The 21,160-nt window shown below is 40.7% G+C and overlaps 1 protein-coding gene across 3 annotated transcripts; it reads left to right on the plus strand.

Annotated features, from left to right (window-relative positions):
- The first annotated feature begins 90 nt into the window (after nucleotides 1-90).
- FBXL3 (F-box and leucine rich repeat protein 3) lies at nucleotides 91-18,786 on the plus strand. 3 transcript variants are annotated; one of them, XM_084767600.1, is made up of 5 exons: nucleotides 91-392; nucleotides 4,353-4,701; nucleotides 7,717-7,839; nucleotides 10,895-11,066; nucleotides 16,292-18,786. In XM_084767600.1, exons 2-5 carry the CDS (start codon nucleotides 4,354-4,356, stop codon nucleotides 16,933-16,935), a joined length of 1,287 nt encoding a protein of 428 aa, XP_084623726.1. In that variant the 5' UTR covers nucleotides 91-392; nucleotide 4,353; the 3' UTR covers nucleotides 16,936-18,786. The 3 variants fall into 3 exon arrangements, with proteins under 3 accessions (XP_084623726.1, XP_084623728.1, XP_084623727.1); XM_084767602.1 differs by having other exon boundaries at nucleotides 258-577; XM_084767601.1 differs by lacking the exon at nucleotides 91-392 and adding an exon at nucleotides 741-970.
- Nucleotides 18,787-21,160: the final 2,374 nt, after the last annotated feature.

A 21,160-nucleotide genomic window follows, 5' to 3' on the forward strand; every position in this document is an offset into this window, starting at 1 on the left:
TCTCGGTTGCAACACCCTAAACTTTCTGGTTCTAACGCTGAGAAAAGCCAGCTGCTTATTCTAGTTCACTTCAACCAACCCGCCCACATCCCGCCCCCCATCAAAGCTCGCCCAGGGACAGTCCCGACGGCTGGGGCCGCCTCGGCGCGCGCTCCCGCCCCGGCCCCGCCCCCCTCGGGCGGAGATGCGCGGGGCCAAGCGCGCGGCCGCGAGCCCGGGGCGCCATCTTGGAGTCTGTAACCGGGCTGGGGCTTTAGGGCTCACTGCTGTCTGTCGCTGCTCGCCGAAGCGGGTCTCGGGCGGCGACGAGGAGGTGCGGAGGCGAAGGACGCAGACCGCGCGGGACAGGGAAGGGAAGCATTCCCCCATCCCGGGCAGCCGGAGCCGCCAAGGTGGAGCCGCGTCGGCGCCCGCCGCGGGACCAGCGTCTCGGATGCGGGCGGAGCGCGGGGGGCCGCGACGGCGGGAGCGCGGAGACGGGGCCCCGGGAGGCCTCATGTGAGAGCCGCGGGAGCCGCCGCCGCCGCCGCCCGCGCAGCCCGGGGTGGTGTGTGGGGGAAGCCGCCCCCGGCAGCAGGTACGGCGGAGGTTCGGGGTCGCGGCCCGGAGTCGGGCGGGGGAGGTCCGCGGCGGCGGCCGGGGGCGGCCGGGGGCGCGCGCGGGGCTGGACCGGAACGCCCCGCCCGGGCCTCGGTACATGTCAACAAGGCGTGGTTGCGCGCCGGGCGGCCGCGTGTGTGGCGGGGCGCGGTGACGGGCTCCGCCTGGCTCGCCCTGGGCGGCGCGGCTGGAAAAACCGGGGTTAGGCGTGGAAAAGAGCCCGGGAAAACCAGGCCGGGGAGGAAGAGGCGGCGGCGGCCTCCGCGCCGAGCGCCCGAGTGGAAAAAACTTGGTGAACTTAGGTGCAGCCGCTTAGGTTGCGCTGCAGCCTGGCACCCGGAAGCAGCCAGTGCATCTCCCAAGCCGAGAGGTGAGAGCGGGAGGCGGGTTTTTGTTTTTGTTTTTGTTTTTTAGCTAATGGTGCCTAGTCCGGTGGGCCACATGTTTTAATTGCCGTTTTCTTACGTGGACAAGGTGGTTTTTTTGAAATTTCACTGAGCTCTTTGTAAAAATGACTGTAACTGTAAACGCTAGCCCACCCGGTTATGTCTGTCTTATATGGTTACCTAGCTCCACTGTGCTCTTAACCATTCTGAGAGTTCAACTCTCATATTGCTCGATGCTTGTATTTCAGCCAAAGAGTGTGTGCTAGGTTTCCTTCTATCCAAAGCAGAACATAGGACATAGTCAAATCTCATGCCAGGACGGGACTCTTAAAGCTTTAAGTACAAATTTTTAATTACTGCGTGTCCAGTATATTTAAAAGTCTAAGACCCAAAGGAAATTGACTCTTGGTTTCAGTTTATGAGAAGTTCGATTAGCTCCCAAATTCGGGGTGTTACTCAACTAGTTAGAAGGCTTCCTTCATTAGTTTGTTTCCTGGGCACTTGATACAAATACTAGCAAAAATTCCTGCCACCGTAGTTGTTTCTTTTGGTTCCTGAAACACTGGCATAAGACCAAAACTGCCAGGGCCCGGGTTTTCTGTGTTTAGAACATCTCATTGATGTTTATTGTCTTGTTTTGATGTGCCACACTCCTCCCATTCAGATGTCAAAGGCACTTTCACTTCCGCCGGAAGCAGTGTAAACCCACTGCTGGAAAGTAGCTGTATACTAGTGAGTGCTGTGAGCTGTTCAGCTTTATAAGACAGTTTATGGTGCTGATAGTTACAATAAGAAACCGGAAGTTTTGAGTTAAAAAGACCAGTTTGGAAACATAATATTTTAAAACTTTATTAGGTGTTTACGTTATTTTCACACCTAATAGTACATAGGACATTTTAGCATTTGGCCTTTTGCTTTTCTGTTGTTTCCTATGATAGTGATATTAATTTCCTAATTCCTGTGACAACCATAGACTTTTTAGCTATTCATAAACTACTAAGTACTTAATTTATACTTGGTGATCCATGTATATTCAATTTATATTTAGGTCAAGAGAATACTGTTCTTAGTGTTGGATAATTTTAATTGTCATCTCTGGCTCCTTCCTCCCAAACTTGGGCTGTATTGAAGTCTACTTCATTTAGAACTAGGACTGTGTTAAGAGGCAGACGCGATGGCTCTGATTTCCGGGCCAACTAGTCTCAGACAAATTGTGCAAGCTTGTGATCATCAGAGTATTGTTAGGTTATTAGGAGTATGGCTGCCGTTCTTGTTAGTTTTTTGTTTTTTGGGTTTTGTTTTGTTTTTTAATCTGTATCCTTGGCCGTAAAAGGAACTGTTTGGTCTTTTTGTTCTGGCTTTGGAAGGTTTCTCCATAAGCAGCGGAGCATCCTGGGAGGCGGTCTGGAAGTAGGAAGGCTGTTTCACTCTTTTTTGAATCTCAGTGTCTCAGAGATCTGAGTAGTTTTTGACAGTAAAAAAAAAAAAAAGTCTTGAGTCCTTCCTTGGTTGCATACTCTTAGTTCTGTGACCCAATTTAAAATGCTAAAATTAAAGTTAAACCTTCAGGATAAGTTAAAGTTGGAAAATGGGTCATAATGGCAGGCTAACCTCTAGTAGGACATTTTTATTAGAATTTTTTTATTATTATTTTAAAAGATGTCACTGTCAATTATTCTAGCTTTTCTCTGGACACCCTTAAAAAAAAATCTATCCATAGATGCATAAGTAAGTTTGAATCTTCCATAGGTAGCCATCTTGTCCCCTCTGCAACTTTGTTTTCTGGATTCTCCTACTCAAGAGTATGCTCTTTTGTGTGCGTGCATGTATATAGTCAGATGGAGGAGCAGCAGAGGACAGACGCTTCCTCTGCTAAGGCCTTTTGGACCTGCGTGTCAGAGGCTTGAGCCCTCTGCCGCTCTGCCACTGCTCTCCAGCCCCCAGTCCTTCACGGACTTGCCAGCTCCTGGGTGAGAACGTCATCATCCCACAGAGGAAGCAGAGAGTCTTACATGCTGATTGTCACTAGTTGGAGTCACAAGCCATCCTCTTAAGTCTCGTTTGGGCCAGTGCCTTACCAGAGTTGCTCTCTCTTGAAACAAAAGCATTATTGTAGGTCTTGGACTAAATAAATAATTCTACCAAGGAGTGGTTCAGATTAGTGCGGGAGTCAAGTAACAAATCAAAATATGTCCTTTGGAATTTTGATTACATTATAATGAATATGAATAGAAATAATGGTATTAGAATATAGAAAGGGAAAAAAGCATATTGGGAAGAAATAACCCAAGTGTCTCTAACCACACTGCTGGTTGTTAGCTGTGACCTGAGTTAATAGCGTGTTCTCTACATCACCACTCCCCTCCCCCTTCTGTGAAAAGAAACTGTTGTTCCCACTCTGGGCACTCTCTTCTACTGAGTTGTGTGATGGTTTTCATACTGGGCTGTTTTTCTGAAGAGGAAATCAGTTGGCTCTCCTTTCAAAAGCCCTAACATGTCACTTCTCACGAGAACCCTGCATCCTAAGATCACGGTTTTGCAAACAGAAGCATCTGACAATCTTGTAATTTACCCAAAGCCATGGTAGTGAGAAGTGTAGTTAGGATTCAAACCCAGAAAGCTTGGTCTTAGAGTGTATGGTATGGTTTGTCATGAATAGATCGTCTTTCCAAGAAGCAAGTGGAGGAGAGAGGGTACAAATAGGTAGAAAAAACATGGAGGCATCATTCAGAAAAAAGAGAGGAAAGCAGGTGACAGTAATGGGTTGGGAGAAGAAACCACATTCCAGCCGAAACAACCCGTAGTCAGGTAGATTGCTTTAAATAAGGTATTGCCTGCTGCTGCAGGCTGCATACGGGCCTGAAGTTTTTAAAGCAAGGGCCTTAAGCTTGAGCTGTGTTCTCAGCCCAGGTTTACTTACATTAGGCAGAAGTTGAATATGTGTAGCAGTAGCAGCAGATGTCATCGGCTGTTCAGGACAGATTTGTTGACTACTTAGCTTTTGTCCTCTCTAGAGTCTAGAGGGTCACGGGCACCTTGGTCTACTTCAGATTTGACTGAAAGACTGGAAAGTATGACTGTAGGCTCTCCCTTATAGTTACTTTACGTAGTTGGCTGCAAGTCATGATTTATACATTTAAAAATTACAAGTAGTGCTTAAATGTAAATGTCTAAAATCACCTCAGGAATGTTCGTCTCCGTAGCATTTTTCATTGCATTTTTATATTCTCCTTGAATTGTTGGTTCAGTTTTTTGTGCATATTTCTATTTAACTGTCCAAATACAAGCACATGTCTTAGTAACAGAAAATGAACTTGTGATGAAAAGTTAAGTAGGATGGGAAAAATGAAGGATTTTTCTAAATAGGATGAAACGAGGAGGAGGAGATAGTGGCCATGACTCACCTGAAGAAGGCCCTGCAGGGAAACCTAAGAAACTGAGGACCGCACACGAGTGTGCTCGGCCTTGTGACTGGGGCAACCTTCTGCAGGACATCATTCTCCACGTGTTTAAGTATTTGCCTCTTCTCGATCGGGCTCACGCCTCCCAAGTGTGCCGGAATTGGAATCAGGTCTTTCACATGCCTGACCTGTGGAGATGTTTTGAGTTTGAACTGAATCAGCCAGCTACATCTTACTTGAAAGCTACACATCCAGAGCTGATCAAACAGATTATTAAAAGGCATTCAAATCACCTACAGTATGTCAGCTTCAAGGTAAGACCTTAATAACTCCTTCTGTTAAAAAATAAAAGCATTTTAGTGGCTTCCGTGTCCTAACCAATACAATTTCTTATGTCTTTAAAATATTTTATTTTTTTTTCTTTTTTAGGAAAAGTGCTTAACGTTTTAAAGTTACTGCATTCCTTAGACGCCATTGCAAGTAATGCTTAATATTTGCTGTAACTAAAATACCCCTTTACAAGTAATTTCTCAAAAAGCAAAATTAGGCATAAGTAATTGAATAAATAAATAATTGAAGCTTTACATTAATGGTAAGTGGTTGGCAACAAATTTGAGGAAAGAAATATACAGTAAACATTAGGGTAGTGGTTCTCAACCTGTGAGTTGCGACCTTTTGGAAGTCGCATATCAGATATTTTCATTATGATTCAGAACAGTATCAAAGGTACAGTTAGGAAGGAAGTAGCAATGAGATAAATTTATGGTTGGGGGGGTCACCATAGCATGAGGAACTGTATTAAAAGGGTCATAGCATTAGGAAGGTTGAGAACAAGGCTGTTTTGTTTGTTTTGCGGGGGTTGATTATTTGTGGGGTTTTATTTTTCTTGTTTCAAGACAGGGTTTCTCTGTCTAGTTCTGGCTGTCCTAGAACTTGCTCTGTAGACCAGGCTGGCCTCATAAACTCCGAGATTGCCTGCCTCTGCCTCCCAAGTGCTGGGATTAAAGCTTTGTGCCACCATGGCCAATGACTGTTGGCTTGTTCGATACATTTTTATTTAAAACAAAAATTTTAAATCTAAAGATGGTATAGAAACTAAATAGTTTTGAGTTTATTTTAGAGGGATACAGCAGAAGAGGATTCATGGAAAAATACAAGACCTGTTTGCTTCATTTCAGGGTTGCAAGGGACATGTAAGATTCACATAATGGTGAAATGAGTGAAGGAAGTGGTGGCATTTTGAGATTTTGAAGAGTTTTATATCACGGTAGTCTATGAGAGAACAAAGGTTCATCAAGTTATATTTTGGAGATGAATAAAGAAATAGATGCTTGCTGAATCCTTAACACTAATTTTTTCCCTCAACAAATGATAATGATTGTTAAAAGATGAAAATGTGTCAGGCATGGTGACTTACTCATGTAACTCTAGGATGTAGGAGTTTGAGGTAAGAGAATCAACAATTTGAGATCTTTCTGGCCTATATATAGTGTATATATATAGTAAGGCCTTAAAAATGTTAAACATGCTGGGGCCACCCGCGCCTTTAATCCCAGCACTCAGGGTAGCAGAGACAAGAGGATCTCTGTGGGTTTTAGGCCAGCAGCCAGGGCTACACAGAGAAACCCTGTCTTGAAGAAGAAATAAATGGTACGCAAAACCCAAAAAGCTATAGTAAAAGCAGTTGCCTGGTTTGCCTCTGTCTCCTATTTGCCAAAGGGGCAGCTTAAATCAGTACTAAACAGTGTGCTAACCTAACCTTCATGCTGTCACAAATGCAGCTTCCTTGTAAGGTAGGAGAGCTTGCTAGTAGATGGCATCTAATGTGGGAGGTGGTGGTCGTAAAGTACTAGGCCATTAGGAATGGGATTGCCAGTTAGTTACAGCATCAGGATCCCTGCTAGGACCAGGTTACATAGTGAGTTCAGGGCTAGCTTATTAGCAGGACCCTATTTCAAAAGGAAACTAAAGATGCCGAGTTAATTTTGAGTTTACTAGACTTCAGTGATAACTTTTATTGTAGGTGTATCCCAGACACACTTACTGACATAAATTATTCTTTTGTTCACCTGAAATTCCAGTTGGGTGTGTTATTTGTTTGATAAGGGGTATCATTCAAGCAAACAAAAGTTGAGCTCCTCGCCCCCTCCAGGGAGGAAACTTGAAGTGCTTTCTTTCCCTTGGTTTTAGTCATCTTTCACTTGCCTTAGAGTGTGCTGATGGCAAATACTACAGGAAGAAGAGACTGTAAAGAGCATTCTGTATAGTAGGATGGCTGGGTCCTTGTGTTCTTTTATAGTCCTGTGACGCAGTTCAGGTGTAGCCAACACACATAACTCATAAAAATGTTTGCACTTAAGTTTAGCATTTCTGTTAGGGATTTATTTCTGTGAGGTAGTAGTTTCCAATTTGGAAAGCAAGCATATTACAGGAATTATTCTGGCTTCTCCTGATAGTATTTAAGTGGTCACTATAGGCTGAAGGACTTACAGGCAGATTTATTAGTATAGAACAGTGCTTTTCGAACTGCTCAGTAGACTCACCAGGCGGAGTGTAAAGGCAGAGCTTGCACGGTCCCACGCACAGCTTCTCACCCACACGCTTTGGTTCAGGCAAAAGAGTTGGCATGTCTTCAGGGCTCGGATGATCTGCATGTGCTCTGGGAACCACACTTTTAAGAACTACAGTTAGTACATTTGTTTCACATACTGTAAAATTTACGATCTCCTTTGGAATTCAGTAAAACACACAAATTTGGAAATAAAAATAATAGTATAAACATTTTTTTAGTCTAGAGAAAAACAAACTTTTTCCTTCCGGGGGTTGGTGCTGTGCTTGGTCGTGTTATTCTTTTCTTCAGGAGATATCTAAGTAGGAAATGTGTAAGAGCAGGTGCTTCTTTTCTGCCTGTTTAGCTGACCATTCTATTTTACTCTATATTCATTTTTCTATTAAAGACCTTGAAGAATTTCAGATGGTGTGGTTCACCTGAAAATTCTAAATAAATAGACATTAATTTCTTAGTTCACCATAGACACTGTATTTACATGTATTATTTGATTTAACCAAGTACAAGACAGAATTACTGATTTTTGTACAGTTGCTTTGAAGTAAACCAACTTAGTCTTTCCACACTGAATCATAGATACACACGTGTATTATAATGAACTCTGTTGTGAAAATTAGACTAAGGTTGGGGGAGGGTGATTGAACATGAATGTCCTATAAATGATAACGCACTGAATTACTAACTATATTGCTTGCTTTTATAAAATTAAGATATTCAAAGAGAAGTGTGAATATGTTACATAAGACATTTTCTTTCTAAGGTGGACAGCAGCAAAGAATCCGCTGAAGCAGCTTGTGATATATTATCGCAGCTTGTGAATTGCTCTTTAAAAACACTTGGACTTATTTCAACTGCTCGGCCAAGCTTTATGGATCTACCAAAGGTACCTGCTGGTTTTGTTATCCCACTTGCAGAGGACTCCAGTGAAAGCAGCAGCGTTGTTGTGAGAGCACAGCAAAGCAGTGTGTGTAGTGGAGATAGGCTTGTTATTACAGTGTTAAAAATAGTATTTACAATAGGAGTCTAAGGAATTTTAATTTTTTCTTGAGTATTCTACTCGTGTGTAAGTATGTGTACATCATGTGTGTCTGATGCCTGCAGAGGCCAGAAGAAGGTGTCATGTCTCCTGAGATGGAGTTACAGGTCGTTAGGAGTTGGCACATGGGTTCTGTAACCAAACCGGGGTCCTCTGCAAAAGCAGCAAGTACTTTTAACTGCTGAGCCATCTTTCCAGCAGCAGTACAAAGGTGCTATTAAGCAGTACTTGGTCTTCACTGGTAATGTTAAAGAGCGTGTGAATTTACAGATGACTGTCTAGGTAGTGGAAGTGCTAAAAGAAAATAGTGAAACTGAGACTAACCATATCAGAGGAAGGAAAACCATAGTCACTTCTTTATGAGCTTTCAGAGGAGGTTGTTGAAACTAGAAGCCAAAAGTAGAGAATGCCAGTAGCTTGTTTATTATGTAAATCCTTCTAGCAAATGTATAAAAAGAATATTTTAGAGCAATGTTGATGTTAATATAGCTTGGATTTATCTTAACAGATTTTATTTCAAACCGTTTATTCTTGTGAGGATTTAACTGTTGGTGTTAGTCCTATACTTAATTAAAGAACAGTCTACTATACAACTGTTCTTTTTAAAAACTTTTTAAAACATTTAGTTGGTATGTATGTATGTGTGTGGAGATCAGGACACAGCTTATAGGAATCAGTTCTTCTACCATGTGGGTTCCAGGGTTTGAACTTGGTTTATAAGGCTTGGTGGCAAGTGCGCTCACCAGTTGAGCCATCTAGCCAGCCCACAGCTGTTCTCTTTGAAGCAGAAAATTATCAGAATCCCTTCTGAGAAAGGCCAGTTGATAAAAGCTGCTCTCAGGTTTGCTGATGCTCACTCACTAGGTTAGCATCCAATAAAAGAGGGAGGGAGGGTCTGAGATTTGCAACTGTGGCCTTTACAACTGTCTTAACCACTGACCAGCTTACAGCAATTTGGACAAGGCATCTTTTTAAGTATGCCACAAAGTAAAATATGTAGGTTTAAAAAGAAGCATTATTTAATTGTATGTGTATAAGTGGTTTTGCCTGCATGTGGCTATGTGTGCCATATATGTCCCTGGTAGCTATGGAGGCAGAAGAACACGTTGAATCCCTAGAACTGGACTTGCAGACAGATGTACGCTGCCATGTGGGAGCTGGGAGCTGAGTGTGGGTCCTCTGGAAGAGCACCCAGTGTTCTCAACTGATGGGCCAAAATATGTAGACTCATCGCAGTTCATTTTACTCGAGTGACTCAGGAAATAATATTGAGTGTGAGTTATAACTGGTATGTGATTGTTTCAATTTAATAGCAGAACCAAATAACATACTATGAATTCAAAACCTCTATTTGATTTAAGTTTCATTATTTTTGTACATTTTGAGATAGAATGTTTTCTCATGAGTAGAGAACTGGAGATGAGAATCTGTTTAACATATTAATTACCTGAATCAAGCTGCTGTGACTCCTCCATCTGACTGTGCACAGATTTAGACTCTTATTTCTGAGGCCAAGTCTTCTCGGACATTCCAGGGGATTCCAATTGAGACGGCTATTGAAGGCCTCATGCTAAAAAACTGAGTCTCACAATGTAGGACCATCTTCTTCAAGCCTTGTGGGAAATGATATGCTCTGATTGATACTTTATGTATGTGCCATTGTTTTTTAATGTATTTATGGTATATATGTATATATAAAATAAACTGTTATAAAGCATGTTGAACATAATTTGATTTTTATGATCTGGGGCTCTCAGTTTACTTGTATGTAATGCCAATTTAAGAACTGTTGATGTAGCTGGGACTGCCTCATATGCTGCTTGTACTTGTTGGGTGTTTTGGTTTTTGTTTGTTTGGTTGATTTGTTCTTATTGTTTGAAGAAAAGATTGAAATAAGGTATTCCTGTATTTTGGCTATCTTGAACAGAAGAGAAAATAGAAGAAATGTATGTGACCATAGCTAATTAAGGACAGTGAGGAAAGAGGCTAACTGTGATCATTGAAGGAATAGTTGTTTGATTTGAAGTATTTTGTTAATGCAGTTACTTAGTCACAATTTCAGAAGTCAGTTGTGTAGACACACTAAGGAAAAAGCAAGTTAAGGATTGTGACAAGGAGGTAGTGATTCCTTAGATGTTGCCTGTTACCATGGCTTCATCCCCAGGTGCTGCTGTAGAGGATGTGTGAAGGTGATGGATGCAGGGTGAGGCTGGGTCTGTGGACGTGTGCTGAAGCATGTGTCGGTCTTCCTTTTCTCCCCTGAATTATTTGCCCATTGATTGTAGCTTATCTCAGCTTATCTCAATCATGTGCTTTAAAAACAGGGTTATTCTTGTTTCCGTAGAATTTCTTTTGATCAGATCTGTGTTCAATAGATTTTTTAAAGTAAAATATATTAAGATCAAGTCTTGAGACTGATTTACATACAGTGTTTTGAGAGGGTTTTAAATGTGGAGTTTTTAAATGATTCTGTTTGTTTGTGTGTGCTTCCATGGCCTAGTTGAGTTACTGCAGCCTTTCAGTCGATTGACTTAAATCTCACGACTGTGCCAGTAGTTTCTGTGTTGATGCTCTGCCTGTGTGGTGCAGCGTACAGGACATTAGCTTCCAAATATGGTGACGTGTTTGAGAGAGTCTCTTAGTCTGGGCTCCAGGATTCTTTGATCTCATTGTGGCTGTGATCTAGAAATACTCTGAGGCTTGAAATGACATTTCTTCCACAGGTACAAAAAAAAAGGCTTTTCTCAGAGATGGAAAGTAGTCCTTCTTTAACTAAACGTTGGTAACTGCATGCAGGGGTGCTGCCTTTTAACAGTTGAAATTCCTCATTAGGGTGCAGACAGACATACCTAACCTGGTAAGGAAATCTTGTAAAGTGTCATTTTACTCTTTTATCTTTCAGTCTCATTTTATCTCTGCACTGACAGTTGTGTTTGTAAACTCCAAATCCCTGTCCTCACTTAAGATAGACGACACCCCGGTAGATGATCCATCCCTTAAAGTGCTAGTGGCCAACAACAGTGACACACTCAAGCTGCTAAAAATGAGCAGCTGTCCGCATGTCTCTCCAGCAGGTATGTCATGTTTTTACCAGACATATTGTCGTAAACTATATTGTTTCTCAAATTAAGAAAATTGTTTAATAGTTCTGTTAATGAACTGATAAATGAATTAATAAAACCATTTCTTCTCCATAAAAATATTCAGTGTCCTAATAACAATAGCATAATATCTGTAGAATTATATGTTAGACTGTCATTTTATTTTATAGTCATTTTATGTGACAAACTTGATTATAGTGTGTACTTGAATATGGATAAAAAATTAGGAAGAAGGAAGGTTTATTAGCTACTCGTTGCTGAGGTAGAATTTCTGACAAAAGCAGCTTAAGGATGGCCAGGGCTCACAGTTGGAGGGCGCTAGTCAGCATCGTTGCGAAGGTGCAGTGTAGCAGCAGGAGGTAGGCGGTGTCTACGCACCCTGTGCAGCATGGAAGCATAGGGCAAGTGGAGCCAGCTATAAAACCCCAGGCCTTACCCCAGTGACTCATTCCTCTGACCTGCCACTCCTAAAAGTCACAGCCTTCTAAACCAGCACTGACAACAGCTGGGACCAAATGTTCAGACGTAAGTTCATGAGGGACATTTCACATTCAGCCCACAAGGCAACACTAAGGGCTGCCTGAGGAGCATCTTGAGATAGACTAGGATTCTGTTAACTTCAGTTCAGCTATAGATGTTTTGGGTCAGAATAGTCACAGTTACTTCTCACAGAGGAAGAAGGAGTGTATTTAAGCATGGTTGCCTTTTTGAGAGAGAATGCTCTTTAAAACTTAAATTTTAGAAATAACATTATAAGAGGTCTTATTTTATGTAGAATTTTCTAAGTATTAGTTCATTGTCCAGTTTGAGGTTACTTAAATTACAAGTGATTTGTACTGAAAAGTATAAACATGGTTTTCATATGCTTCATTGTAGAGTCCACCACTTTTAAAGTACCTGTCTTTAGCTGTCTTGTTCGTGTTTGCTTGTTTGCTTTTCTTGCTATAAGAAAGGGTTGGAATTCCCTAAAATGACTCACTGTTGAGAGCATTTTGGTGGTTTTTCCAGATCACCCACAAGGAGGGACTTAGTGATAGGAATAACTAGGCCTACTGTTATATTCACTCAGGTGCCTCAGCCTCTTTTAGATAAAGGCATTATAAAATAGAAGCTAAGAAGAGACTAATAGACTTTATGTTCTCTGTGACCTTGAGCACATTTTATTGTCTGCTGTGCGTGAGATCTCTCTTGCATAGGTTCATAGTGTACAAGGTCCTTTTGTTCCTAACCTCCTTGCTCTTGTTTGTTCCTCACTCACATGTCATGTGAGCTGTGAGCCCTCAGGAACTGGAGTTATTTGTTTTGACCTGCCAGTGTGGTCAGCACTCTGTGCCTTGTAAAATCTTCTTTAGAACTTTTAACCTACTCATCAGTACATCAACATCATAAAACTTTTATTGAAATAGAATTTATGAGCTGGGTGTGGTGGTGCACACCCTTAATCCCATCACTCAGGAGGCAGAGGCAGGCAGATCTCTGAGTCCAAAGCCAGCCTGGTCTACAAAGCAAGTTCCAGGACAGCCAGGAAAAAAATTGGATTTTCTTTGAGACTGCCAGTGGGTGGAATAATGACACAGAGATCTTTTATGTTTATCATGAGCTTCTGGCACTATACCTGGGCAGATCCTCAGCTATCATCAGTCTGACTATACTGGCCTGGCCTGTGTCCCTCCTGTCCATTTTTCAGGTCCCATTACCTGTCCATCTTAGTCTCTGTCCCTGCTCCTGCTCTTTCTCTTTGGCTAGCGACCAGTGAGCCTGAGATTCTTTCCCAGAGTCTCTCTCTCTCTTTGCCAGAAGTCCTGCTTCCCACTAGCCTTAGCTATTGGCTGGTCAGCTCTTTCTTTAACCAATCAGAAGGTGAGGGAAGTGTATGTTTACAAAACATTGAGCAGGAGATGCTTAACAATACCAAAGTGTGGTCTGTATTCCTCTCTGCTGGCACATAAGTCGGCATTTGAATGTACAAAGCTTATCTTTACAGCGTACACAAAAACATCACTCCAACAGCCTGAGGGGACGGGACAGAGAATGAGAATATCTTTGAACCATGTAACTCACCGAGACACAGTTCATGTAAAATCCGTGGTGTATTGGCTTTTATCATCATTATTATGAATCTTAGGACATTCTCATTATGACCAAAAGGAAGCAGAGCTGTCATACCCTGAAGACCTGGTTACCCCCTCCTACCCAGTTCTGTGCACTTCCTGTCTCTGCCAGGAAGTCTATACTGGATAGTTCCTATACATGGAATTATGGTGTGTGTGTGTGTGTGTGTGTGTGTGTGTGTGTGTGTCTGTCTGTCTGTCTGTCTGTCTGTCTGTCTTTCTGTCTGTCTGTCTCTGTCTGTGTCTGTCTGGTTTCTGTTACTTAGCTAAATAAAACATTAGAATTTCATTCCTTCTTGTTCCATTATATGTTTAAAACATATATATCTTGATCAGTTGGTAGATATTTGGGTTCTTTTCTACCTTTTGCATATAACAGAAAATGCTTATATGAAAATTCATGTGGCTTTTGTATGGGCATATTGGTTCTGTTGGTGTATAGCTAGTGGTAGGGTTGCCAAGTCTCGTAGTAGCTGTTTACCCACTTGAACTATGCTACATGTCACACACTGGCTCCAGGATACTTAGCTACCAGAGCAACAACAGGTGGCAAGTCATTAAACAAAAATGTACTCTTTAGGGAGTTCCAAGCAAAGTTTAGGGTTTTTTAAGAACACAGATGATTAACTCCAAAACATAGGATGAAGGTTGAGAATTGCCACTGTACATTTCTTTCATACGTCTTCACTAATGCTTTTTCTCTTTTTCATTATATGCATCCTAGTTGGTGTGTCATTGTGGTTTTGATTTGTGTACACACACACACACACACACACACACACACACACACAATCCCAACTCCTGCTGCCACACCCTTCCAGGTCCTCTCTCACTCTATAACCCAAGTTAGCTATCAACTCATGATAATCCTCCTGCCTCAGCTTCCCAATTCCTAGGATCACATTGCATGAACCATAATGCCTATATGTGTTTTCTTGATAATTTTGTTGTTTTGGACAGGATCTCAGTATGTAGCCCTGGCTGGCCTGGAATTCAGTATATAGACCAGGTTGTTCTTGAACTCTAAATCATGTACCTCTGTCTGCTTCCTGAGTGCTGGGATTAAAGGCACGTGCCCAACTATTTGATGACTTTTTTCCCCCATGGCTTAGTGGCTAATTGTATATGTTCTTTGGAGAAATATCTATTTGGTTTTTTGCCTATATTTTTTCCTTTTCTTGTTTTTAAGGTAGCTTGTCTTTTTGCTATTGATTTGTTTGTCACCATGCGGTTATGTATTTAAGTGCCTATAACTAGTGCACTAGTTGTCCCTGGCTGCTTAGCTAATTGCAGATGTAGTAGCTTATGTTCTCACCTGCCTATCAGCTCCACAGTTCTGTAAGGCAGAGTTGTAGGCGGCCTCTGTGCTTAGGGTCTTAAGCTAACATCAGTCTCTGTCAGGCTGGACTCTCACCTGGAAGCCTCAGGGAAATATCTACTCCCTTCTCATATTGTGGGGTGAGTTTGTTTCTTGGAGGTTGTTGCACTGGCATCACCTTTTCTCACTCAGTTTGTGTGGTGGGGACGGTCCCTGTTTGAGTCTGGTCACTTTTTTTTTTTAATTTTTACTTTTTTATGTATGAAGAAATTATTGAATGCTATTAACTTTAGATATGAATTTATCTAAAACTTGCTTTCTTAAAGCTAGCAGTTAGCCTCTGAGTCCCATTTGTGCTCTGACTCTTAACTTCCTTTCCTGCAACTAGCCAAAAGTAAACTGAGTCTAAAGCAGCTCCCGTAGGATTAGGACTACCTAGATAATTCATCTTAGAAGGCCAGTGTGTCATGCAGCACAACACAGTGACAGGCATGGTATCCCTTGCCAGGCTCACAGAGACAGCAGGGTCTCTGGGGGAAGAGGGCATCTTGGGAGTTAGGGCTGTGGCAGCTCCTTTAGTAGTTTCTCTTGTTTGCGTCTTTGCAGTTTCCTGAAAACTCTTTGTATTCGGCTTTTTGATGTTGCAGAGATGTGTTTAGGTTGTTTTGAGTGTTGGGCTTATTTCAGAGTATGTGTCTACCTAGCGCCTTGTTTTGGTTGGTCACTTTGTCTGATTATATTGCACATTTTCATCCACTGCTGAAAGTTGAACTTGATTGGTGGGCCTCTAGACTTCCTAAGCAATAGTTTTGCATGAACTTCTAGTCTCTTTGTATTCTAGCTTGACTGTCTTTAGCTAGTTGTCTCTACTTTGAACTAAGAATACTATTTAGTTCCTTAGATTTTTGAGTATTTGTGGAAAAACATATTTAGTACCTATCATAACTAGTGAAATAAATAGTAATGAAAATGTGTGTTTTGTTAGTCCTGCTTATTTCTTAATGTACGAGATGGATTGAGTGGGCTGCGTGTTAGACAGCTTAGACACTGGGCCCCAGTTCTCCTATAAAGCCACTTTGGAGATTGAATTTTGGCTCTTTGGTAAATAATAGTTTGGACAAACATGTCTTGAGTATGGGAGCTGTTTAAAAAATATAGCTACCTTTGACTCATCTAAGAGTGATAATTTCATATTTCCTAGACACCTGACACACTTATTGCATACCTTTGTGGTTAAACTGTAACCATTTGATGGGACTTTTCTTACTTTGCAAATTTTTTGTCCTACTTATATGGTTGTATCTTATCCCCATTCTTTTTATTAGGAATACATTTTGAATTTCAAAAACTATGCCCTAGTTTGTGTTTTAGTTGAAAATGGAATTTTTCTTAAACTGTAAGTTTAGTATAATAATATCTTTTATAATATGGCATCTGGCAATCCCAAGGACTCTGAGGCCAATCTTGGGCTAAGCTACATAGTGAGTTTTGGGGGAGGAATAAACAGAAAATGACACTGTACATTTCTAGGATAATCTTTCTTAGATATAGAATATTTTGAAGTGACATTTTTGATATTGAGCAACAAGGATATAGAATTGGTTTCATATGATACATATATGAGTAAGTATAATTTCTAATTCATTATCACAACTAAATTTTTAAAATTGCGTTAATTGAAGAAAAGAGAAGCATGGCTGTTTGCTAGGACATGCACTTGATTAAACATTTGAACAGAAAATTGTTCAAATAACCTTTTTTTCTTCCAGGTATTCTGTGTGTGGCTGACCAGTGCCATGGCTTACGAGAACTGGCCCTCAACTACCATTTACTGAGTGATGAGTTGTTGCTCGCACTGTCCTCTGAAAAGCACGTTCGCCTAGAACACTTGCGTATTGATGTTGTCAGTGAGAACCCTGGACAGACACACTTCCACACACTTCAGAAGAGCAGCTGGGATGCCTTCATCAAACACTCGCCCAAAGTCAACCTAGTGATGTATTTTTTTTTATATGAAGAAGAATTTGACCCATTCTTTCGTTATGAAATCCCCGCCACTCATCTTTACTTTGGGAGATCAGTAAGCAAAGATGTGCTTGGCCGTGTGGGCATGACCTGCCCAAGACTAGTAGAACTGGTGGTGTGTGCCAATGGGTTACGGCCCCTGGATGAAGAGTTAATTCGCATTGCAGAACGTTGCAAGAATTTGTCAGCAATTGGGCTGGGGGAATGCGAAGTGTCATGCAGTGCCTTTGTTGAGTTTGTGAAGATGTGTGGGGGCCGCCTGTCTCAGCTGTCCATTATGGAGGAAGTGTTAATTCCTGACCAGAAGTATAGTTTGGAGCAGATTCATTGGGAAGTGTCTAAGCATCTTGGCAGGGTGTGGTTTCCAGACATGATGCCTACTTGGTAATGGTTGCATGATACAGGGCATGATGAATAAATAGTTCCTTAATTTTAAGAAAATGTATTATAATAAAAGTTTATTTGCTCTAGATCTGATGTAATTCTACTATTTTGTGGCACAGAAATTTGGTATCTTTGGTGAGCTTATATAATGAATGATACTTGTCAGAAGACCTACTGTTTTGTTTTGTTTTGTGTTTGTTTATGACAGCTTAATAGCAATCAAATGTTTAAAGATTAAAAGAAAATGTGGTTTCATATTTGAAGGTAATATTCAGTTACGAAAATGAGACAATTCATAGTCTGAAGGAAACAACATGTATATTCTAATATCTAAGAAGTGTACTAATGTAGTTTTCTGAAATGTTCTCTATGCATTTTTTTAAAATGTAAACTTGACATTTTAGGGTCTTCAGTTATAAATACACCTGTTATAAGGTGTGTCATATAGCTCAGGAAAGTGAGCATTTTGTAAGAGAAATGTATGATATAGCTCATGAGAGGTTGGTTGAATGTTTTCAGATGTTATGAAGCTGTTTTAAAAATAAAGATATAAGTATATATACTACCAGAGTACACAGAACACTGGTAAATGTTGCAGTGGCTATTAAGGATGGCCACAGAGCCAGGATCAAATCTAAGAAATGAGTGGAGTAGAAGAAAGGTAGTACTAAGCTTTGTATACCCATTAGCTGTACTTACTGTGTAATATGCTAAACCATGTGAGTTCTTTCTGTTATGTTACTAATGTTTGTGGTACCTGAGGTATTGTATGTAAAGGAATGCTTTAATCTCTCTCCTTTTTTAAAAAATCTTTGTTTGAACTAGTTTTAAACTATTACACAATAAATGAAAATTTTACTTAAAAACTAAATTGGAATAATCAAAAGTAGAACTTTATAAATTATATATGAACAGTTTCATGAAAGAATATTAGTCTCCAGTGAACTTTAATGATGGTTAATACATTAACTTTGGAATTATATAGCTTCGATAAATAAAACTTTAAAAATCAAAAGGATATCTGTATAGTTCAGAAACACTAAATTTAAAAGAGGATATATAAATATATAAATATGAGTTCATAATAATTTGAGTAAATATTACTCAGTGAACTGGAACACTTTAATAGAAAAAATAACTGCAGTTTTGTGATAATTTGGTTGAAACTGGTATTTTATATTATTTATGTAGCTTTTCATATTACTTTCATATGAATAAAGGTAAATCCTAGACTTTGTAGAGTGTAAAAAATACTAACTTGTGGTTATAGATAGTTATTGGGTTGCTTTTTCCCCTCTAAAGCTACTGTATTAGGTTCTGGCACTAGCGCTAATCATGTCTCCTGAGAGACAGCAGCAAGATAGTTCCGTGTCTGGCATGGCTCTTCAGTAGTGTGACTCTTAAGGAAAAAGTTACAGAAGCTTAAAAATCGATGAACTTCCTGAGACTAAAGCAAAGTGTGGCTTTCTATACAACTTACCCTCTTCAGAAGTGATGGTATTCTTATTCTGTCAGCCACATAGAAACGAGAAGGAAAAGACTGACCCAGAGTTCAACATTAAAGGCAATATTAGAATATTTCTCTTTTATAAACAGTAAGAAGCTTTGACTGTACAGGAAATACTTGGCGGTTTTTGTTTTGTTTTTTTTTAACTTTGAAAAATGGATTTGATGGTATATAAAGGAGTTTTACTAACCAAAGCTTTATTTGAAAACTTACTTTTTGTACAAATTGAATTTCATGCTTGAATACTTTAAGTCACTTTATAAGCAAAATGCATAGAACTTCATTTGTTTATACTGTAAAATATATGTTAAATGGTTTTATCAATTTGAGAATAAAGATAGTTACTAATGCCGTTGTATTTTTATAAATAACTTAAGAGAACTATAAATACATTACAAAACTATGACTTTAGCTTCACATCTATTATTTGGTAGTGTTTAAACACAGTGGTAGGCTGGCTTGTACATCGACTCTGTCCAGATACCCTTAATACCTAGGAAATGTACTGTAAAATGTAAATTCCCTTATGATTAAAAATAAAGAATAAGGTCTTTATGTGTTCAGAATGAGAGCTGTGCTCGGAACGTGACTCTCAGAGCCCAGGAGATGGCTGCATGGTTAGAAGCTGGGGAGTTGTCTGGAAGCTCGAGCACCCAGGTCATCATGCCACAGCTGTTTGTAACTCCAGTTGCAGGCGCCCTGAGCCCTCTGCCCGCCATAGGCACTTGCATTGATTTACATATATACACACCCACACATAAGTAAAACATAATAAATACTGTTTCTTAAAACCATACTTAGAATTTCATGTAGCCTAGCCTAGCCTAGCCCTGCCAGCCGTATTGTAAGTCTATATAAAGTCAGCATAGTTTTTAAACAATAGAAATAGAAATAAACAAGATAAATTTTAATTTATCTTAATTGGGTTTCAGGAAACATCCAATTTACTGTGATAATCTAGGCTATCTAAAAAATAGGCCTTGCTAAACACGAAATAAGTTACTACAGTTTGTGGGAAAACTTTATATTTGAGGCCAGTTTTTTTGTTTGTTTGTTTGTTTGTTTTTGCCTGTGTGGGGGTAGGGAAGGCCAAGACATGGTTTCTCTGTATAGCCCAGGCTGTCCTGGAACTTGATTTTTAGGCCAGGCTGGCATGCCTTGAATTTCAGCATTCAAGGAGGCTGAGGAGAAACAGGTGAATCGATGTGAGTTCAAGGCCAGCCTGATCTACAAAGCTAGCCCAGGACAGCCAAGGCTGCACAGAGAATCCCTGTCTCAAAACTAAAACACACACACACACACACACACACACACACACACACACACACACACAGCAAAAAACAAAAACAAAAAAAACATTTTTCTCAGTAAAAGCTTATTCTTAGAATTACTAGTTCCCCAAAGTATAAATACCTACAATAAGGAAAAGACCCTTGAAGGCACTTGGAAGATCACAAGGCCACCTGGACACTAAAAGCTGAGTAGAAGTGTGCTTGTTTTATATAAAAGTAGGCGGGGTGTGCTGAACTAATTAGAAGGCTAAAGCAGGAGGATTCCAAGTTCAAGGCCAGCCGGGCAACTTGAGACCTCATTCAAAAAGTTAAGGCATGTTGCAGGGATATAACTCAATGCTAGAACGCTTCCTGGGTGCCCGAGAGCTTCGGCTCAACTCTCAGTACCACCAAACACGGTTACACCTTAGAGAAACTGAAAAATGTATTTTTTATTGGTTTTTCGAGACAGGGTTTTCTCTGTGTAGCCTTGGCTACCCTAGACCAGGCTGGCCTCAAACTCACAGTGATCCACCTGCCTCTGCCTCCTGCACATTAAAGGCACGCTCCACCATGCCTGGCTGAAGATTTTTTTTTTTTTAAAGAATTTCTATTTTTATATTGCAAACTGTTGACCAGAGTGAACGTTTTCAGAAATGGCACTTTGGATTTCTCCATCTTCCTCCTTCAGTTCTGTCTATATAATGCATGTTGGTCCTTTTCACTCTACTCCATGGTACCCCGCCACTCTTGCCCCATTCTACTTTCATAACCCCCACCCCACCCCCCACCCCCACCTGGATCCAGAATTTAATTAGAGATGCATGTAGAAGCAGCGTCAGCCTAGTGGCAATACCACTGAAGAAACGGACTCTTCTTCCCCAGCAAACAACCTGTCCTACAGGGAGTTTTATCCGGGGTGTGGCCTCCTGAGGACCACCCCCACCCATGATGGACACACAGATGCTGTGACTTGAGGAATGTGGTAGCCATGTCCTGCCCAGATGGCAGCATCTCATAGCACCCTTGTTCTTAGACCTCTACCATGATGTTTACCGAGCCTTGGAGGGAGTGATGAGAGATGTGTTCATTAGGGCTGAGCACTGAACTGTTACAGCACTTTGACAGGTATTAGAGGCTTGCCTTTTTTTTCCTCATGATTTTTCTAGACGTATTGTGAAAAGTATTTTGGACACCACATTCTGAAGACAAGTCGAAGAGGCAACATTGTTGGGTTAGCACAAGCTTTGCTATACAGTGAATATATGGACTAGAGGCAGAGGAAGATGGTTCCTCTGTGTGCGAGGACAAATCTACCTCTTCAGGGTAGGCAAAACAGTGTAGTGTACAGTTGTCCAGTCATCTGGGCCACTTCGGCCTTGTGGGATTTATACTTTTAAACAATAAAAAGCAAATTCCTAGACAAATACGACCAAAGATAAAATCCAAGC

The sequence above is a fragment of the Acomys minous genome (assembly GCF_964271855.1).
Source record: "Acomys minous genome assembly, chromosome: 18".
In the NCBI taxonomy this organism is placed as follows: domain Eukaryota; kingdom Metazoa; phylum Chordata; class Mammalia; order Rodentia; family Muridae; genus Acomys; species Acomys minous.

Bases quoted from the DNA above. Each gene is read 5' to 3' on its own strand.
- FBXL3 (XM_084767600.1), top strand. From the start codon at position 4,354: ATGAAACGAGGAGGAGGAGATAGTGGCCATGACTCACCTGAAGAAGGC. The intron at 4,702-7,716 runs GTAAGACCTTAA...TTTCTTTCTAAG, and splicing joins TACAGTATGTCAGCTTCAAG to GTGGACAGCAGCAAAGAATC. The intron at 7,840-10,894 runs GTACCTGCTGGT...TTTATCTTTCAG, and splicing joins GCTTTATGGATCTACCAAAG to TCTCATTTTATCTCTGCACT.